Here is a 16,530-nt window from a genome sequence, read left to right as displayed (position 1 = left end):
CTGTGACTTTTGTTTCCAGCAACCCCATAGCTTTTAGCAGTACCTGAAGCAGGTGTCAAAATGATGGTGTCAGCTCTGTGCCCCTTCCTATTTAGCTTGGACACTTGCTAGATTCCACATGGCGTGGCACCTCTGGCTACAGGACATAGCTTAGCTCACCTACATTGAGCAGCCTTTCGTATGTGCCTTAGGCAGCACTCTGATGTGCTAGTCAGCCTTGCCTTGGAAAATTGCCTTACAGAGGTTTTCCAACATCTTGCACCTATAAGAGATGTTGAACCTGGCTCAGGGAGCAAATAGGTGCAAGGAGGGTGGATTCCTCATCCTGCACAAGCATCAGAATAGAGAAGTACAGAGGAGATGGGTGACACGCACTCCTGGTGGGGCTTGTAACCCTTAATCTGTCTGTAGTCAATAATTTCCACGTGCTGCCTTGGGCTCCTTCTTCTCTGCAGTAAGGCTCAGTTGCAAGAACTGGCAGAGATTCAGAGCAGCTAAAACAATCCAACTTTCAGACATGCTTTGTGAAGCTACGGAAAGAGGAAACCAAAACCCAAGGAGTGAGAGAGAGCATGAGAGAGAACTCAGAGGAGGTGAACACATCTGATCCAACGTATGATGCACAGTTTGATCCTGCTTCTACTGTCTGAACTCCCAGGGCTCAAACTCAGGTTATTCATCCTAACATTTTAGACACTTACAAGATGCTTCACGTTAATCGCTCCATTCCCAATCACATCCTGATATTGTCAGAGGAGTAAGTTAGTCCTGGCAGTCAAAATGTACTGTTGATAAAACCGATTTATTCTTAGTTTTGCTTGTCTCCTCCTCCAAGTCACTGCAGTACCATGAGTACACTGGCAAACGTGCCTTAGGGGTAACAGCCCAGCTGCTGTCCTCAGCCTTTCTCAGAAACTCCCTGTCTGCCACCCACCCCAATTCCTTAAATATCTGAGATGCCCCTAGCACTGTGCAACTGCTGCTTAATTCCTGTTCCCCACAGTGACAAAGGTGCTGGTGGCCTTCCTGCGCTGAGCCATGGGCTCCCTCTCAGGAATCTTACTTACCTGAATCCTGTGCAGCCTCCCTGGATGCTGCCTGGACAGTGGGTTTATGAAGGAACCCAACAGAAGTAAAGTATAGCAAGCTCTGTTAACTGAGGGTGAGCTCTGAAGGAAGCAAATGTACCATATTCTGTGTCTGGTTAAGGAGTGAAAACTTTATACATACTATTTAATCTTCTCACACAGGTTAGCCAGAAGAGGAAACGCACACACGCTTGAGAACCCCATGAAGTTTTTCTGGAGGGGAAGAAAACAAAAGAAGATGGATGCATTAGTTCATAGAGGTGGCGTGGCTTGGGATATTCAGTGTCAGTAAAGTCTAAACCTAAATCATGTATTTTCTGCTAGAAACACCTGAAAACCCCAACGCCGCAATAAGGATGCAATGTGTCATCCTTAGAATTTAGACCTGACAGCAGTCAACTGAAGGATTTCAACTGAAAGTTTCCCAAAAAGCTGTAAAATTAAGCAGGAAGAAGCTCCTCTGAAACTGCCTCTCATGCACCAGGGCTGTCTTTAAATCCTTTGTAAAAACTGCAGCTCTTGTGCTCATGATGCTGCCTGACACTTGGTGTGAAACCAGCAGACTGTGGACCATGGAGCTGGTTTCTGCATGTTCAGGTAGGGTGGATGAACTGAAGGTCAGGAAAAGCCCCAGAGAGAGGAGAAATGGAGGTATCCGGCACAGGCACGGAACACCCCTGGTTTTGTTCATGAGATCTTTTACCTGGAAGTCTCCTAACCAGATCTTATCTTGTCCGGACTGGCAAGCTGTAAAAGACAGCTGCTGCAGGATGAACCCTTTCCACATTAGTAGACCACAGCTGTGGGCTAATCCAGTTGGGTTTCCAGGCAGCCAGGAGGCTTCAGAAGCTAAAAGAGACCTTCCTAATGAATGCTCAAGTTACAGAAACATCACACTGCATCAGCAATCAGTCCTACAAACACGCTGCTCTCATCTAAGTTCAGGTGGTCTTTAAACACTGAGGGCATTCAAGTGGTCTATAAATAGAGGGCTGGCTGGTGAAGTCTGATTAACTGTATTCACTAAGGCTGCATTCAGCGTGCAAATGTGGAGCAGATGAGCAGATGGGCACACTCATAACTTTATGCAAAGAAGGGTAATTATTTATGTGGCCATAGCATTTAAGAGCTCTGTCCTTGGACCAACTTCCATGTGTTACATGCTTTATATACACAGAGGAAAAACTATGGTCCTTGCCCTGGAGAGACTACAACCTGAATAAAACAAGATAAAGGTTGGATACAGCTCAGGAGAGGACAATAAAAGGCTGCTCCTCACCATGAGGGGCAGTAGTCCCAGCATATAAAACTCTGATTGACAAAGGAGAACTCTGAGGCATCACTGCAGGGCAGCGAGGCAGTGGTGCCACGATGCATACAGCATTGCCCTGCAGCTCCAGGGAGGGCAGGAAGGTGTTTGCTTGGACAGGGAAGAAAGGGTGATGGAGATGAGGGTCTCTTGCTGCCCAGAGCAGGCCAGCCACAGCAGTATGTCAAGGGCAGGATCTCAATGTGGACAGGGCAGGTGGGCTAGCAAAGAGCTCCTAGTACAAACACGGCAGCCAGCATTCGCACCGGTGGCTGAAGTGACCAAGCAGCAAGGTGAAGATGAAAAAGAGAGGAACATTGTGAGGGGCACCTGCAGCGGAGATGGAGCTGTAACCGTGCGCTTTCTGAAGGACCCAACGGGGGGGGAAAGGAGAGAAATTAAGGAGACAAGAAACTTACTGTGGCTCCAGGCATCCTGCACTCTTCCCCATCCCAGTGCACCTCTGTATTTAAGCTCCCTGCCAGCCTGGCTGTAGCAGGGCTATGTCCTGAAGCATGGCAGGGACACAGACCTCCTCTTTGCTCTTGTGTGTGCACACAAGTATGGCCAGCTAGGCAGATGGGAGAGGGGCACCAGCAGGATGCCAGTTTTACTCAAAAGGCTTTGCAAACCTACATATGCCTTCCTGGAAAGAGGAAACAAACCACTCCTCCCACCTCCTCCAGGTGGGACTAACTCTGCCTACAAAAGCACAAGAGGCTCTTAAAGCTATCCATCAGGCTAAGATTTGCAATGTCTCCGTTTGAGCTCTCAGCTTTTCACTTCAGGCTAAATAACAGCATGCGAAGCTTTTGAAGTTAAGGCACCTGAAGCCAAATCTGCACCAGCAAGGCAAAGCACAGGGCTCACAAGGAATAAACACATAAATAAAACCACCTTTCACTCTGCCCACTGGCTGCATTTAAAGCCCCCCCCCCCCCTTTGCTGCAAGCAGAATAAAATCTTTCCTGCCTTTTTCTCAGCTGTGCATTTGAATATTGTTGGGGGCTGAATCTCTGCAGCCCAGAGACTGCCTGACTCACAGGGAGCAGCTGGCACGATGGTGACCTGGAAGTGGTGCAGGCACCACAGTCCTTCCCAGCAGAGCCAGGCTGTGGGTGCAGTACATGCTTTTGGGAGGAGATGCTTACTTGCCCCTGTATAACATGAATGGGTAGTCAGGAGACTGGTTCATTCCCATCCCTGCCTTGCAATTCCCTCACTCCCTCCGTGGTTTCCCACTTCTCCCACTAGCAGGCTGTGACTTGCAGGGACCATGGACCCATGATGTGGTTGTAGGCACGGTGCTTGCTCTCATTAAATGCTACAGCCACTGCTCTCTTTGTCATTCTTTCACTGCTATTGCTCAAAGATGCCTCCTAGCATCTCCCCCATAAGAAAAGTTACTGCTAGAGGTGCTCCCAGTGATTGATACCACCAATATCTTATTCATCGCCTATTAACATTCCCTAATGACATTTCTGTAACTATTTTAGTTGGGTTTGCAGAAAAGAATAATAATGAGCCCCTAATGCTTGTTGCTGTTTGGTTTAAGGCAGCCGCTCACAGATGATTCACTGCTTTTACTGAATGGAGACATCTATTAGGTTCTGGGGGGTTGTAGCCACTTCCACTGAATCTCTACATCTGCAAAATGCCTTCTCTTTTTCCCAAACCCACAACAATCCTCAGACGTGCCCAGCAAATAAAAAGGCCTGGGAGCCAGGCAGACCTCACATCCTCATTACCAACAGCCGTAATCACACATCTTTTTATGCAGTCACATAGAGCAGCCCAGCAAAGACGGGCACAGCCAACTTGCAAGAACCTCTTCAGAAGACTTTCCCCAAACATGCAATGGGGAAAAGCAACCAAAATAGCAGATATGGGAAGAATATAATATATTATATTGAATATTTAATATTGATAGATATTGTATAGTATGTATAATTTATATAACATTAGTATATATTACAATTATTATAATTATAATATTGTATATTATAATGTATATAATTATATAGGATATATAATTTGATGTTTCTGTCTCATAGAAGCCAGAGCACAGAAGATGAATGTTTTTCTCCCTCCACCAATGTGGATGCAAAGATGCCCCAGCACTCATTTAAAATAAGTTTCGGCAAGGCTCCTTATGGGGCACATGCTAAAATAAGTGCAGGAGAGGCCCAACCAACCCCATAATACTCCTTTTAGTTAAAGCTGATCTGGTATTGTGTGGTTATAGAGGTTCAGGAATGCATTGATTGGAGAAACCCAACAATGAGCTGGGACACAGTCTGCTTGTCCCTCCTGCTGGGAAATGGCAACTAGGAACAGGAAAGGGCAAGGACTGGGAGGTACAGGGACACTGAGCAGCTCTGAGGGTATGGGAGAGTAAAGGCGAGCTGGAAGGAGGCTGGAAATCTCAGGCCATCACAGCACAGTGCTGAATAGGGGGCAAAATGAATAAGGTCCTGCTGGCTGCTGCTGCGTGGGAGCCGAGTCCCTTGTCTCCAGCGTGCTGTTTATTTCCCTGCCTTGGCAATCTGGCAATGGCCTAAGGCTAATGAGGGACCCCCGTTTTCCCTGGTGTGAGCAGCACCGCAGTACGGGTCCAGGCAGAAGCAGTACCAGTAATGCCTTCACAAACAGCTGACACGTTTGCTCTGCCTTAAGTGCCTGCAGACAACTGGGAGCAAACCGTGCCTGCGCTGACCCATTAAACAAAAGCTGCCCTTCCCTTCCCAGCTGCCCTTCAGAGACCCTCCAGAGAGCTGAAAACCGGTGGAGGTGGGAGGATTCCAAACCCAGGTTTCAAGTTGAAGGGGCAAAGGCCTCTTACAACACATGCAGGGTTTGTATTCAGGCCACTGCTTGAGCTTCAGGCAACCCCAAAACGCAGGCACTGCGCTCTGAGGCAGTGGCCAGTTAATGAGGCTCCCTCTTACACACGGCTAGAAGGGATGATGGGGGCAAGGGAGAAGCATGAAAGAAAGAGGAGCAGTAATGAACCTTGCAGGAAGCTTGAAACTTCTGTGGGTGGAAGAACAAGGGGGAAATTCCTGCTTTTGTAAAAAAACCGAACAAAACCTGTAACTGCTTGTATTTTGTTTTAAGGGTGGCTGCTGCACCACAGGCAAGCTGGGCTAGCGCAAGTGTCTCTGCGTGACGAAGAGCTATGAAGCTCTCAGATGAGATCCTCCGCTGCTGCACGGGTTTCAGACATGCGTTTATGTCTGGGATGGACACGGACAGTTACCCCTTCTCCACAAGCAGGCTGCATTTGTTGCGATGCTTTTTTCTGCTCTCCCCATACTTCCACGGAGCGAGTCGGCATTCAGTTTAGTGCCCATCAGGATTGGATTCCCAATCAGGCAGATCAAACAAGGACTGACTCCTGCTAAATGCAGGTACAATGTGAGACACCCCGATGCCACGGATTTCTTACCAGGTCCTTGGAAGTCTTCACAATCCTCCGTGCTTTTCTTATTGCAGTGGTCAGCCCAACCTAGGAGAGCAAAAGCACAATAAATAAAATGAGATCAGCCTCACAGGGCCCTACCAATTTTTCTCCCCATTTCCTACCTTTCTTTTTTTGTAATGTATCATTTCCAGCACAAAAAATGATGTATGAGTCCACAAACTTGTCATCAGTTACATTTTATTGGACTAACAATCAGTTATCCAATCCCCCCCCCATGAAACTACAGTTGCAAGAGTTTATTTAGTTTGCTGCAGGGCATCATTTATTTCCTAAGGCCCAGATCAGTTAAAGAGCTGAGATTCATATCCTGACTGCACTGTGCGAGGCTTCTCCAGCGACACTTCCTAAAGAGCAACCCATCCATTGGATGGCCAAAAGAGGATTATATGTGCAATGATGGTCAGGCATGCTGTGAAAGGGTACAGAGGAAGCATTACATGGATAAGGGTTATACTCTGCTGAGGTCCATCCCAGCAGGGAACAGCTGGCACATGGGAAGCGATAAAGCAGGGAATAGATTGGAAGGCAAATCCCCTGGAGATTCCTGCCTTGGAGGGAAAGTGCAATACATTTTTGCAGCCCACCTGGTCCACAGCCCTGTGTCCTGCCTGGATGAATGCCAGCGCAGGGGGAGTAAGCAGGGACTCTGCTCCATCCCGGTAAGAGCTTACCCCTGCCTGTAAGAACTTCGCCCCATAGCATAGCACAGCACACAAGGACCGCAGCAGTTCTCCTGCCACAAGGACTCGTGCTCCTCCCCTGCTGCTCCGCTTTCACTTTTGGACAGTATTCCTTCATCTCAGTGAGGATAAGTCCCTTATGTTGTTTGTCCTGCATTTGTTAGGCCACCTTTGCAAACAGTCCTATCTGCGGGGCAGTGTCTGTGTGATGGCCTCTGCCCTTCCCCTCAGCATTCGGCACGAAGACAACTGAAAACACTGCCCGCCTGCCCTCTTTCAGAAGGAATAACTGCTTTGGCCTGCATGCTTTGAGCATTGGTAAAAAATACAATAGAATAACATAAATAAAATAAAATAACATAAAACAAACCAACCAAAATAAAATAAAAGATAAAATACAGTAAGATAAAATAAAATAGATACAGATGAATTCCTTCTGAAAGCATTTCAAATGGAAAGGAAAACCCAGTGCGTCCCAGCATGTTTAGCACTTGGTTTCTGATCAGAACTGTAAGCAAGGACAAACTGTTCTGTGTGACAATGACCAGTCCCTCCTACGGCCCAGCCTGCGGACCCAAGTGCTAGCTCCAAGGCAGAAGTTCAGCACAAGTTTATATCTATCTGGCTGGAGCTGCAGGAACTCAACATGGGGGGAAAGCAGGCGTTGCCAAGAGGTGGTATTTAAGCATTTGGAGAGGAACAAGAACCTGTCCTTTGAGCAATGGCACCTTTCCGAACAGCGGGCATGCCAGCTTGCAATATTAAAGCAGCATACATTTGCATTTAAAGCAACCATTGCCAATGTGGTGTTTCACTGGGGGTAAAATTTAGCGTGTCATTATAATTGGGTTAGGCAGTGATCAGAGCAAATTAATTAACTGGGCTATTCAAGGGTCAAAGACTGGTATTGAACAATACAAAGGGATGAGGAAGAATAAGCATGAGCAGCAAAAACCACAGACTTGTAAGTTACTGGGTTTTAATAGATGTGTCAGGTTAATATACGTGCTTAATCATAGAACCATTGAACAGTCTGGGTTGGAAGGGACCATCAAAGCTCATGCAGTTCCAACCCCCTGCCATGGGCAGGGACATTTCAACTAGATCAGGTTGCCCATAACCACATCCAGTGTGGCCTTGAATGGCTAATCCATTGTGCCTGTAGTCTTATAAAAACCTGGGGATGTCACAAATAGAGGAGAGATGCTAGGAATGAGCCAAGACACCGATTCCTAGTTTCTTCCCCTGGGTAATTGCTGTCCCCCAGACCCAAAGACGCACCTTGCATTAGTCATAGTTATGTTGTACGTAACCAGCTGCCGTCATTTCTGCAATAAAATAGCTTGAGGGATGAGGTAAAGGGCTTAAAATGGAGTACGATAGATGAGAGGTCTCCAGAGAGGTAGCATTTATCAATCCCTTTATGCTGGGCAGGGGAGGAGAGACCTTTCTTGCTCTCAGCAGCAGAGCACCTGCACACAGCTGCAGCAATACTGCACACAGAGAGCAGGAAGCAAGGGAGGAAAGGCTGAATTACCCCTGCATGTAGGAAATGCTCTCTATGAAATTCTAAGGGCGAGATCTCCCACTGCAGCAGCCAGGGCTCTGGGGTGAAGAACACAAGACATCCGCACCACAGATGGGGCTGAGGGCAGGAGTGTCACTGGGGCTTCATTCACTGCCGCCTTCCACTGCTCTGCACAGAGCCCACAGCTTCCCAGTCATGAATTCTTTGCCAGCAGATCTATTTCTTGCCATAAGCAAACACACAACACAAGCCTAATTCTCTCATTCGTCACCCCTGTTAGCCAGCTCTTTCCCAGGAGAGTGGATAGTTACAAGGTGCTCCAGTTTTCCCTTCTAACTCATTTTCATCATCCTTTCACCAGGACTACACAGACCCAGGAACCAAAATGCTGCAAAGTTTGTTAAGCAGCACTGGCAAAACTGAGGTTTGCTCTACAACTCCCACCTTTTACCCTGCGGAGTGTGTAAGGGGAATCTTTACCATCGCATGGGACAGCCAAACCAAAGGATACGTACTTTGGATGCAAAATAGGGACCTTCTCCGCAAGCCCAGGTCTAAATCAAAGGCTGGCTCAGTCCTTTCTCTTGCCAGGGAAATTACTCTGATTTCTGGGCATTTTATGCCCCTTGTTTTTTTCGGTCTTGGACTCTGCCCTGGATGGAACGTTCTGATTTACCTTTTCCAGCTTGCCTCTGCAAAACACAGTCAGCATCCCCAAGCAATGCCTCCTTATCCTCACACTTCTGTTCCCTGCTAACCCCGTGCCACCCTGCTTCCTTCAGGTTTGTCTGGTGGAAGGGTGAGGTTGTGGGGTTTGGGTTCTGGGGACTGTGTTTCGGTAGATTTCAGCTGCTTCCAAAAGGAAAGGCTAAAAGGAGGGCGGTTGGCTCCCCAGGACCCAGCCTGCCTCCCAGGCTCTACAGCCCACGGTCTTGGAGGAAGGGGACAGGCCTGAGCCTGGCTGCAGTAATGTCCATGAGGGATGTGGCTTTTGCTCTTTGCAAATCGGTGAAAGACCCAATGAAGGGGACACGAACAAGCATGAGTGCTTGTGGCAATGGCACTTATTTTGGGAGATGAAATGACATTAGCATAAACATGCATATTTTTGGTGATGCAGGATGACTCCCAGCAGAATCCTACTACTGGGCATTAAGCTGAAACCTGCAGGCACAAGGTCTCTGATAGTCCAGAGCAGAAAAGTGATGGGGAGCAGAAAAGGCACTCTGAAAGGCAGAGAGTACACGTTCCTTCTAACACAGGCCATTGAAGAGACTGTCAGCAGCAGGACCCCAGCGCTGAAGTCGAGCCACTATGCTGGCCCCAACAAGATCAATTAAAGTATTGCCATTTAACTGAACAGGCCAACTGGCTGAAAGCAATCTAGAGACAAGCTGCAAAACTGCTTGTTCCCAAGGGCAGAAAGGACACTCGGTAGGCAGTGTCTAAAACCCCTCACCTTCTTTCAGCCCTTCTCTTGTTAGAGGAATGGTTCTGTATCACAGACAGCCCTTCACCATTTGAGCTCATAAACCTTTTTGTCTAATAAAATACCCAGCCATCCCAAAGCTTGGATAACCTACCCACTGTCACTGTTCGGAGTGGTGCTGCAGCGGATGCTGACAGTACCTGCTGCTGATGTAGCTTAACCACAAGGCAAATTAGAGCAGCTTTAGCCACTGCCCAGTTTCCAGCACCTATGGCAAGCCTGCTTCTGGTGTGCCAGATGGGTCTCATGGGAGGTCATTCTCCCCTCCTACTCTGCTCTTGTGAGACTCCACTTGGATTACTGCCTACAGTTCTGGTGTCCTCCAAGAAGCTGCATGGAGACCTCAGAGCAGCTTCCAGTATCTGAAGGGGGCCTATAAGGACACTGGAGAGGGGCTCTTCATTAGGGACTGTAGCAACGGGACAAGGGGGAATGGGTTTAAATTTAAACAGGGGAGATTTAGGTTGGGTATAAGGCAGAAGCTCTTCCCTGTGAGGGTGCTGAGGCGCTGGCACAGGGTGCCCAGAGAAGCTGTGGCTGCCCCATCCCTGGCAGTGTTCAAGGGCAGGTTGGACACAGGGCTTGGAGCAAGCTGCTCCAGTGGAAGGGGTCCCTGCCCGTGGCAGGGGTTGGAGCTGGAGGAGCTTTAAGGTCCCTTCAACCCACACCAGGCTGGGAGAACCTCTTGTTGGGCAGTCAGGATGCAGTGGGAGAGACCACGCTTACCCATGTTGGATGCTCTAACTCTGCATTCGAGAGCATTGCCCTCCATTCAAACAGAGCAATACTTCACAATTAGAGCCAAGCCTCCTAGAATGACTGCAGAGTGCTAATGGCTCCAGGCAGGCTGGCAAAAACATCATTTGGGCTGATTTGTCAGAGACCAGGGAAGTATGTAATATAACGCACGTACCATTTACTCAGCTTGCAGTGTCTCCATGACGTAGGTAGTTCCCAAAGCCAAGTCTTTGCTCAAGACACACAATCTCACTAGATAACATCACAGCAACAGAACAAAACAGACTCCTGACTGAAAAAGCAGCTACATGTTGATATTTGCCACCTTAAAGGCAATCAAACGTGAACATTGTACGGCCTCATACGGGCAAGTAACTACATTTATTTTAAGTAACTCTGTGTTTATTTTACTCCCTTTGCCAGTACAAATCTGATACTAATCCTGGGAAAACGGGCATCCAGAAGTCTAAACGGGTAAATGAAGTACCTGAAAATCAATAGAGTTGAACAAACCAGTCATTAGTATTAAAGTCTTGTTGAAACCCTTGGCAGGGGACTGTGCCAGCATTTGCAGGGTCATATAACTGAAGTGATCAATGAACTGACAAACCAAAGAAGCAAATGTGAGGTAAAGTGCATTTTATGCATTGGCATCTCTGATTGTGTATTAATTTTTTCACCCATAATTCATCTTTTCCCAGTCTGAGATGTCACAGAGTCACTGTGGGCCATTTATCAACCCCTTGAGCATGAACTCCAAGCACTGCTCTTCTCCTATCTCACACAGCCTCCTCACGCTGTCTTAGGGCATCAGGTGAGCTGAACAGGAGAGACTTGTTGACAGAATTCCCTTATTCCTGATAAGAAACAAATGGACCTCGACAGAAAGGGATTTTACTCCCACTTGGAAGGGAGAGGGTTTGCTTGAGCCACTCACTCAGAGGGAGTCTCCAGGCCACGCAACTTCTGTTTCAAGAACAACCCCCCCCCAAAAGCCCCTATTCCCAGGCCCATGGGAGGTGGAAGGACCCATGAACTGTTTTACCAGCTGCAGGGTTTCTAAAGGAGCCCATCTGATGAAGTTTGGGCATCCTGGTTGAGCCAAGCTAGTGTGGGCCCTCTCTGCTGCCTGCACCCATCTTCTTTCACCCCTGCCTGGTTGCACACTTACATATCTCTATGTTGGCATAACAGGGAGCATAGCAGTCATACAGGACATACACCTGAGGAAAACAAATGTTACTGCCGTTCATGGAAGGCAAGGGTTTCTTAATATTGACAGAACTAATCCCACCTTGGAGATGAACCACAGCTCGCCAAAGCCCATAAAAAGACTCTGATTTCAATAGCTGGTGGATGCGGCCCTGTGTAAAGCATATTATGCACACCTTTAGAAACCAAACATGTCCTTATCCATCCAGATGCAGGGAAAAAGACTTACAAAAATAGGTGCCTATGTGAATCACTTGCTTTTTAGCACTGCCAGACAAGCACCATCACTCACAGGTTTTAGTGTGATCAGGGCTGTGGGATGACTGGGGCAAAACACCCAGTCCACAACTAAAAACATCCCAAAATCTGTTTAGATACCTATGAAGATATGTATGTGTCCAAGTGACAAAGGCCTAGGACACGCAATCAAGTTACTGTGGCGTAGCAAGGAACTGTACATCAAAAAAGGGATGGTAACTAAATACGCTTCCAGCCTGTGGCAAAGATTATGCATGTTAGCTTAAACCTCTTGCACTGCAGACAAATCCAAGTCTGATAGCCCTGCATTTACAGCGGATAACTTGAACCTACACAGGCTGCTGCAGCAGATTAGCAATGTGGGGATACACCCCCATGTCACCGGTGCCATGGTGGTACAGAGGAACCTTGGCTGAGTACCTGCCTTGGGGTTATTGTACAATAAAGCTCACAAAAAGTGAATTTTGGTTTCCCTGCTCTTGTCCTCTGACCCAAGAGGATTTAGCCCTGTATTTCCCACTCTCCCACAACCACAGCACTGATGGTCCACACAGCCAACGCACGTTGGGTACCTCTCCTTCCAGCACAAATATTCTCAGTGTCCGCACTCACACCGTCGAAGCTCATTTCCCAGCCAGCGCACGTGCACTGGAAGCCCCTGTGCCCTTGAGTTCCAGCTCAAAAGACCTTCCACAGTCAGTAGCTCTGAGGAAACGTGGAAAACCAACTCACCTTCGGAGGGCTGTAGAGATGACAAAGCGGTTGTCCCGGATCCTGTTTACACAGCTTCAGGGAATGGCAGACCACATCAGCATTCATTTCCCTGTCTATGCTGAAGGAAATGGTGCATAAACAAAGACTATTATGTTCTTCTGGGTGCTTGAAAGGAGAAGCTATTTCCATGGGAAGCTAAATCTCCCCGACACCGAACAATAACCTCAGCTCTCTTCATTGGGGCTGGTAATCGCTTGGCTGCTCAGTACAGTGCTGGGCCCTAACGATTTCCTGCCATGGCATCCTATTCAGCATTTAAAATTGGGTCCCAGGATGATGAAAAAGCACTGTGCTTTATACACAGCACCTGAATCAAGCACATTATGATTGTTCTGGCTTTTTCCTAAATAAATCATAAGTCTGACGAAGATTTAAAGGTTAAAGTTAATGCATATGTGGTTTGGCACATAGGAACATTCAATCATTAACTCAAGAAAACAACCAGAAATCCTCCAAAGATCCTTAACCTTTAATCACCAAGCACAACTGCAAGGATCGCTTCTTGCTTTTTGGGACACACCTCTGGGCTAATCAGGAATTACATTAGAATGTGTGATTACAGCACTGCTTGGTCCTGTGCGCACTTCGCAGTCCCTGGGCCAGTTTTAAGAAGGAAAGTAAAAACCCTGGGGAGAAAGCAGGTCTAGCAAAAGCTCTGGTAATTAAACTAAGGACTTTTAAAGGGGAATAAAACGACCTACATTTTATTGTCTTAATCACTTACATTACTTAGTAGGCTTCCCCAGGAGTGTGTATCAAGGCTGGGGCTGAGAGCATGTAGGGGCTGACAACTAGAAAGCTTGATTTAAGGTAGAAGGGAAAGCAAGAGGCAAGCGTTACAGCGGTGTGACTGCAGAATCTGTCTCACACACACGGGTTATTCAGATTCCTCCCTCAGCCACATGAGCTGCTTTTCAAAAGGCAATTACATCAGGTGGGCCTGATCTGGGATTCAAATGGAGTATGAAAACAGGTACCCATGGCAGCCGGTGTTTATTCACTCAGGAAGAGCTCTGCCGAAGCCAAACCAGAATCACTCTCCAGCACCTCTGCTTTAATAATTACAATGTGATTTCAAGAATGAAAGCCCTGCACTTCAATCCAGCAGCGCATCCGTACACGTCAAGAGCAAACTAAGACTTGAGAGGACACAGCAATACTTACAGCTCAGCTATGTGTGGTCCATAAAGTTCAGCAAGTATGTAACAGAAACCTTGCAGTTTCTCTAGAAAACATAAATTTTTGGTAACTGATGGAGCATGGTGAAAGGGTTTTATAACAGTCAAAATACAGCAGGGGTTGGTTCACTAAGGTGAATGCTGTTTATCTTAGGAGAATGCGTGTGAATTTACAACCTCAGCCTAGCACCCGAGAATGGGAAAACATGAAGTTCTAACCTTGCCTAAAACCCTTCTATGGCTTTAGGCTAGAGAAGCCGCATGGCAAAGACTAAAAAGGGTAACCCATATTTGTTAGATGCTCCCGGTGTAGCATCGTGGAAATAAATCCCACATGCTGCAGCATCTTCCAAGCGGTTCAAACAAACAGCTCGGTAGGTTTGCGAGCAGAGAGAAAACAATCACATACATCAAAGTGCAGAAAGTGATGTTGGGCCTGATGCTGCTGCGAGAGCTGCCTCGGAGCTTCTGCGGGGCTGCGAGAGTTAAGAGAATTCACTTTGTGTAGAGCAGGAGCTGCGCAGGAGTGATTGCATCCAAACCAGTATTTGACACTTTTTGTCTGGCTTCCTTTCAGTCTGCAGCCATGAGCCTTTTCAGGATGCTGGCTTAGGCAGCTTGCTCTAATCTGCCTGAAGCATGCTCTCCAGGGACAGCTCATCACAGGTTTCTTTAAGGTACCATTGTAAAAGGAGAGTGGTCCCCGCACCCAGGACCTGAATACAGGCACACTGGTCTGACAGTTCCCATGAAGGAAGAGGGCCCCGGCTGACCAGAGCTGGTTAAGCACACACGTGTCCCGCAAAGGCAGTCTCCAGCCTTGTTTCGGCAGGAGCTGTGCTCAGAAGAGTCGTGGAGAGGCAGGTTCCTACAAGTGCAGGGACAGGAGACTTGCAGCTCCTGAAATTCCTGAGAGGTGACATTTTCTCTCGCACCTCCATTATCCAGACAGATAACCCTGCACCTGGGGGAGCAAACGGAGCGCGCTCATCTTTAGAAGCAGCCGGAGCAGCTGCTTCCCTCCGATTCTGAGCTGAATGTTCAGTTTTACCCAGCATCAGGACATGCCAGGGGTCTGCTGCGTTCAAGGACGGTGGTTTTGGTCTGGGGAGGGCGCAAAAGCTCACAGCGCTGATTCAATCAGGAGGCATGGGTGTGCTCCCACTCCCACAGCTCCTACCCTGCCAGGACTGCAGACACCCTGGCTGGCAACCAGCGCCCAGGAAAGGAGGGCTGGGAACAGAAGGGCACGGCAGGGAATGAAGGATAATATCCTCGGCATATGATGTTGCTGACAGCTTCTGTAACTACGATAGCTGATTTTTCTTATCCTGTGCCAGGTGTTTTACTTCAATCAAGTTATTAGCTTCATTTCTTCACCTCCTTTGCCACATAACTACTCTCTATTGGCTCTTTAGAAGCAGTCTGCAAGTTAAAAATTGGTCTCATGGCTAGAATTGCATTCTATTCTTGTTCACCTAAAAGGAAAGACATCACAGACATCAATAACCCTGCGTTCAGTACCATCACTGATTAAAACTCCCTCTCATGAGACTTACCATCAAGGCACGTGGCTAACTATAGGAGACTGCAGGAGAAGGTGGCTGGCTTCCCCAACCCAGGAGGGGAGGGTTTGGCTGGGAAGCTGATGTTAAGGTCTGCTGGTCACCCTGATCTCTAGGCACTGGTTTCCTTATGCACAGAGGAAACTTGGGATGTGACTACCCCACAGTGTAACAAACAGTTGGTGGAAAGAACAGCAATAACATAAAATCATCATTGAGCACACAGGGTCCTCTCGGAAGATACCGATGCCATTTATGCTTTAGCTTCCAGCAAAACAGACCCAAACCACAGCAGTGTTTGTAGGACTTGCCCTCCAAGCCAGCCTGCCCTCATGCATTCAAAAACCTCTGGCTCTGCGAACACACACAAGGAGAAGTTATTGCAGAGAGAAAGCTCTGCTAGGAATAAGCTGCATAAGTCAGAAAGGAGGGGGAGAAAGAGAGAGGGAAAATGAGGAGTAACTTGGAGTGTTCAGGGGCAAGAGAAGACCTTAAACCAAACTAAATGCAGAAAACCTACAGAAAATTTAGAGTATACTTGCTTCTGCCCAGCTTTGGGTAAAAGAGATCCCCTAACTGCACTGTTCTTCCATGACTGTTGTGTACACAGCTCTGTACCACCTACTAGGAAGAAAATTAACTCCATCCCAGCTGAAATCGGGGCACTGATAAAAACCCTGAAGGTTTTCCTCTATAGCTTCATAGTCCTAGAAACACAAATGCTGGCTGAATCTCCGAGGGTAAATATTTGCAAGAAAGATGGTATTAATCAGGATGCCATTTCCACTTGAGCTCTACGGTGTTTACACAGCAGTGGCTGACACAGAAGCAGAGCATGGCCCAGAGGCAATGCCAGATGCAGGAGGTCTCAAAGCACAGTTCAGGTACCAGGCACCTCCGTTTCATCAGGCAGCCTCCCAGTGTCCAGGCAAACATCCATCCTTGCACCATAAATACAGCCCGTTCCCCAGACCTCCCTTTCTGATCGCTGAAGAGCCTCCTTCACTCGTGGTGTCACTGTTCTGATTTTCACAGGTTTATTGGCCTTGTTGCTTGCATCACACACATTACAAATATTGCCCTATAAGTAAGGATGCAATTGTGTCTGCTGCACAGCCTACAGGGATTGAGGGGGATTGATGGGTACTGAACTTTTCTCTCTCGTTTTCCCTGTTCTTGAGCATCATTTAACTTCACTGAAGGCTTGATCGAGCCCCAGCTTGGTTG

At 47.6% G+C, this 16,530-nt stretch overlaps 1 protein-coding gene across 2 annotated transcripts in view; it reads right to left on the bottom strand.

Annotated features, from left to right (window-relative positions):
- The window catches only part of AOAH (acyloxyacyl hydrolase), an 87,299-nt gene that overhangs the window by 38,564 nt on the left and 32,205 nt on the right, over nucleotides 1-16,530 (bottom strand). For both annotated transcript variants that reach the window (XM_062622363.1, XM_062622373.1), the window contains exons 5-8: nucleotides 13,725-13,785; nucleotides 12,519-12,618; nucleotides 5,846-5,905; nucleotides 1,231-1,301 (exon numbers count right to left, since the gene is read on the bottom strand). In XM_062622363.1, coding sequence (XP_062478347.1) covers nucleotides 1,231-1,301; nucleotides 5,846-5,905; nucleotides 12,519-12,618; nucleotides 13,725-13,785 — 292 coding nt within the window. The remainder of the gene's footprint in view (nucleotides 1-1,230; nucleotides 1,302-5,845; nucleotides 5,906-12,518; nucleotides 12,619-13,724; nucleotides 13,786-16,530) is intronic.

Source organism: Pezoporus occidentalis, unplaced genomic scaffold (assembly GCF_034315485.1).
Source record: "Pezoporus occidentalis ecotype Australia unplaced genomic scaffold, CSIRO_AGI_Poc_V1 ctg107, whole genome shotgun sequence".
NCBI classification, from domain to species: domain Eukaryota; kingdom Metazoa; phylum Chordata; class Aves; order Psittaciformes; family Psittacidae; genus Pezoporus; species Pezoporus occidentalis.
This window is presented reverse-complemented; position numbering and strand designations above follow the sequence as displayed.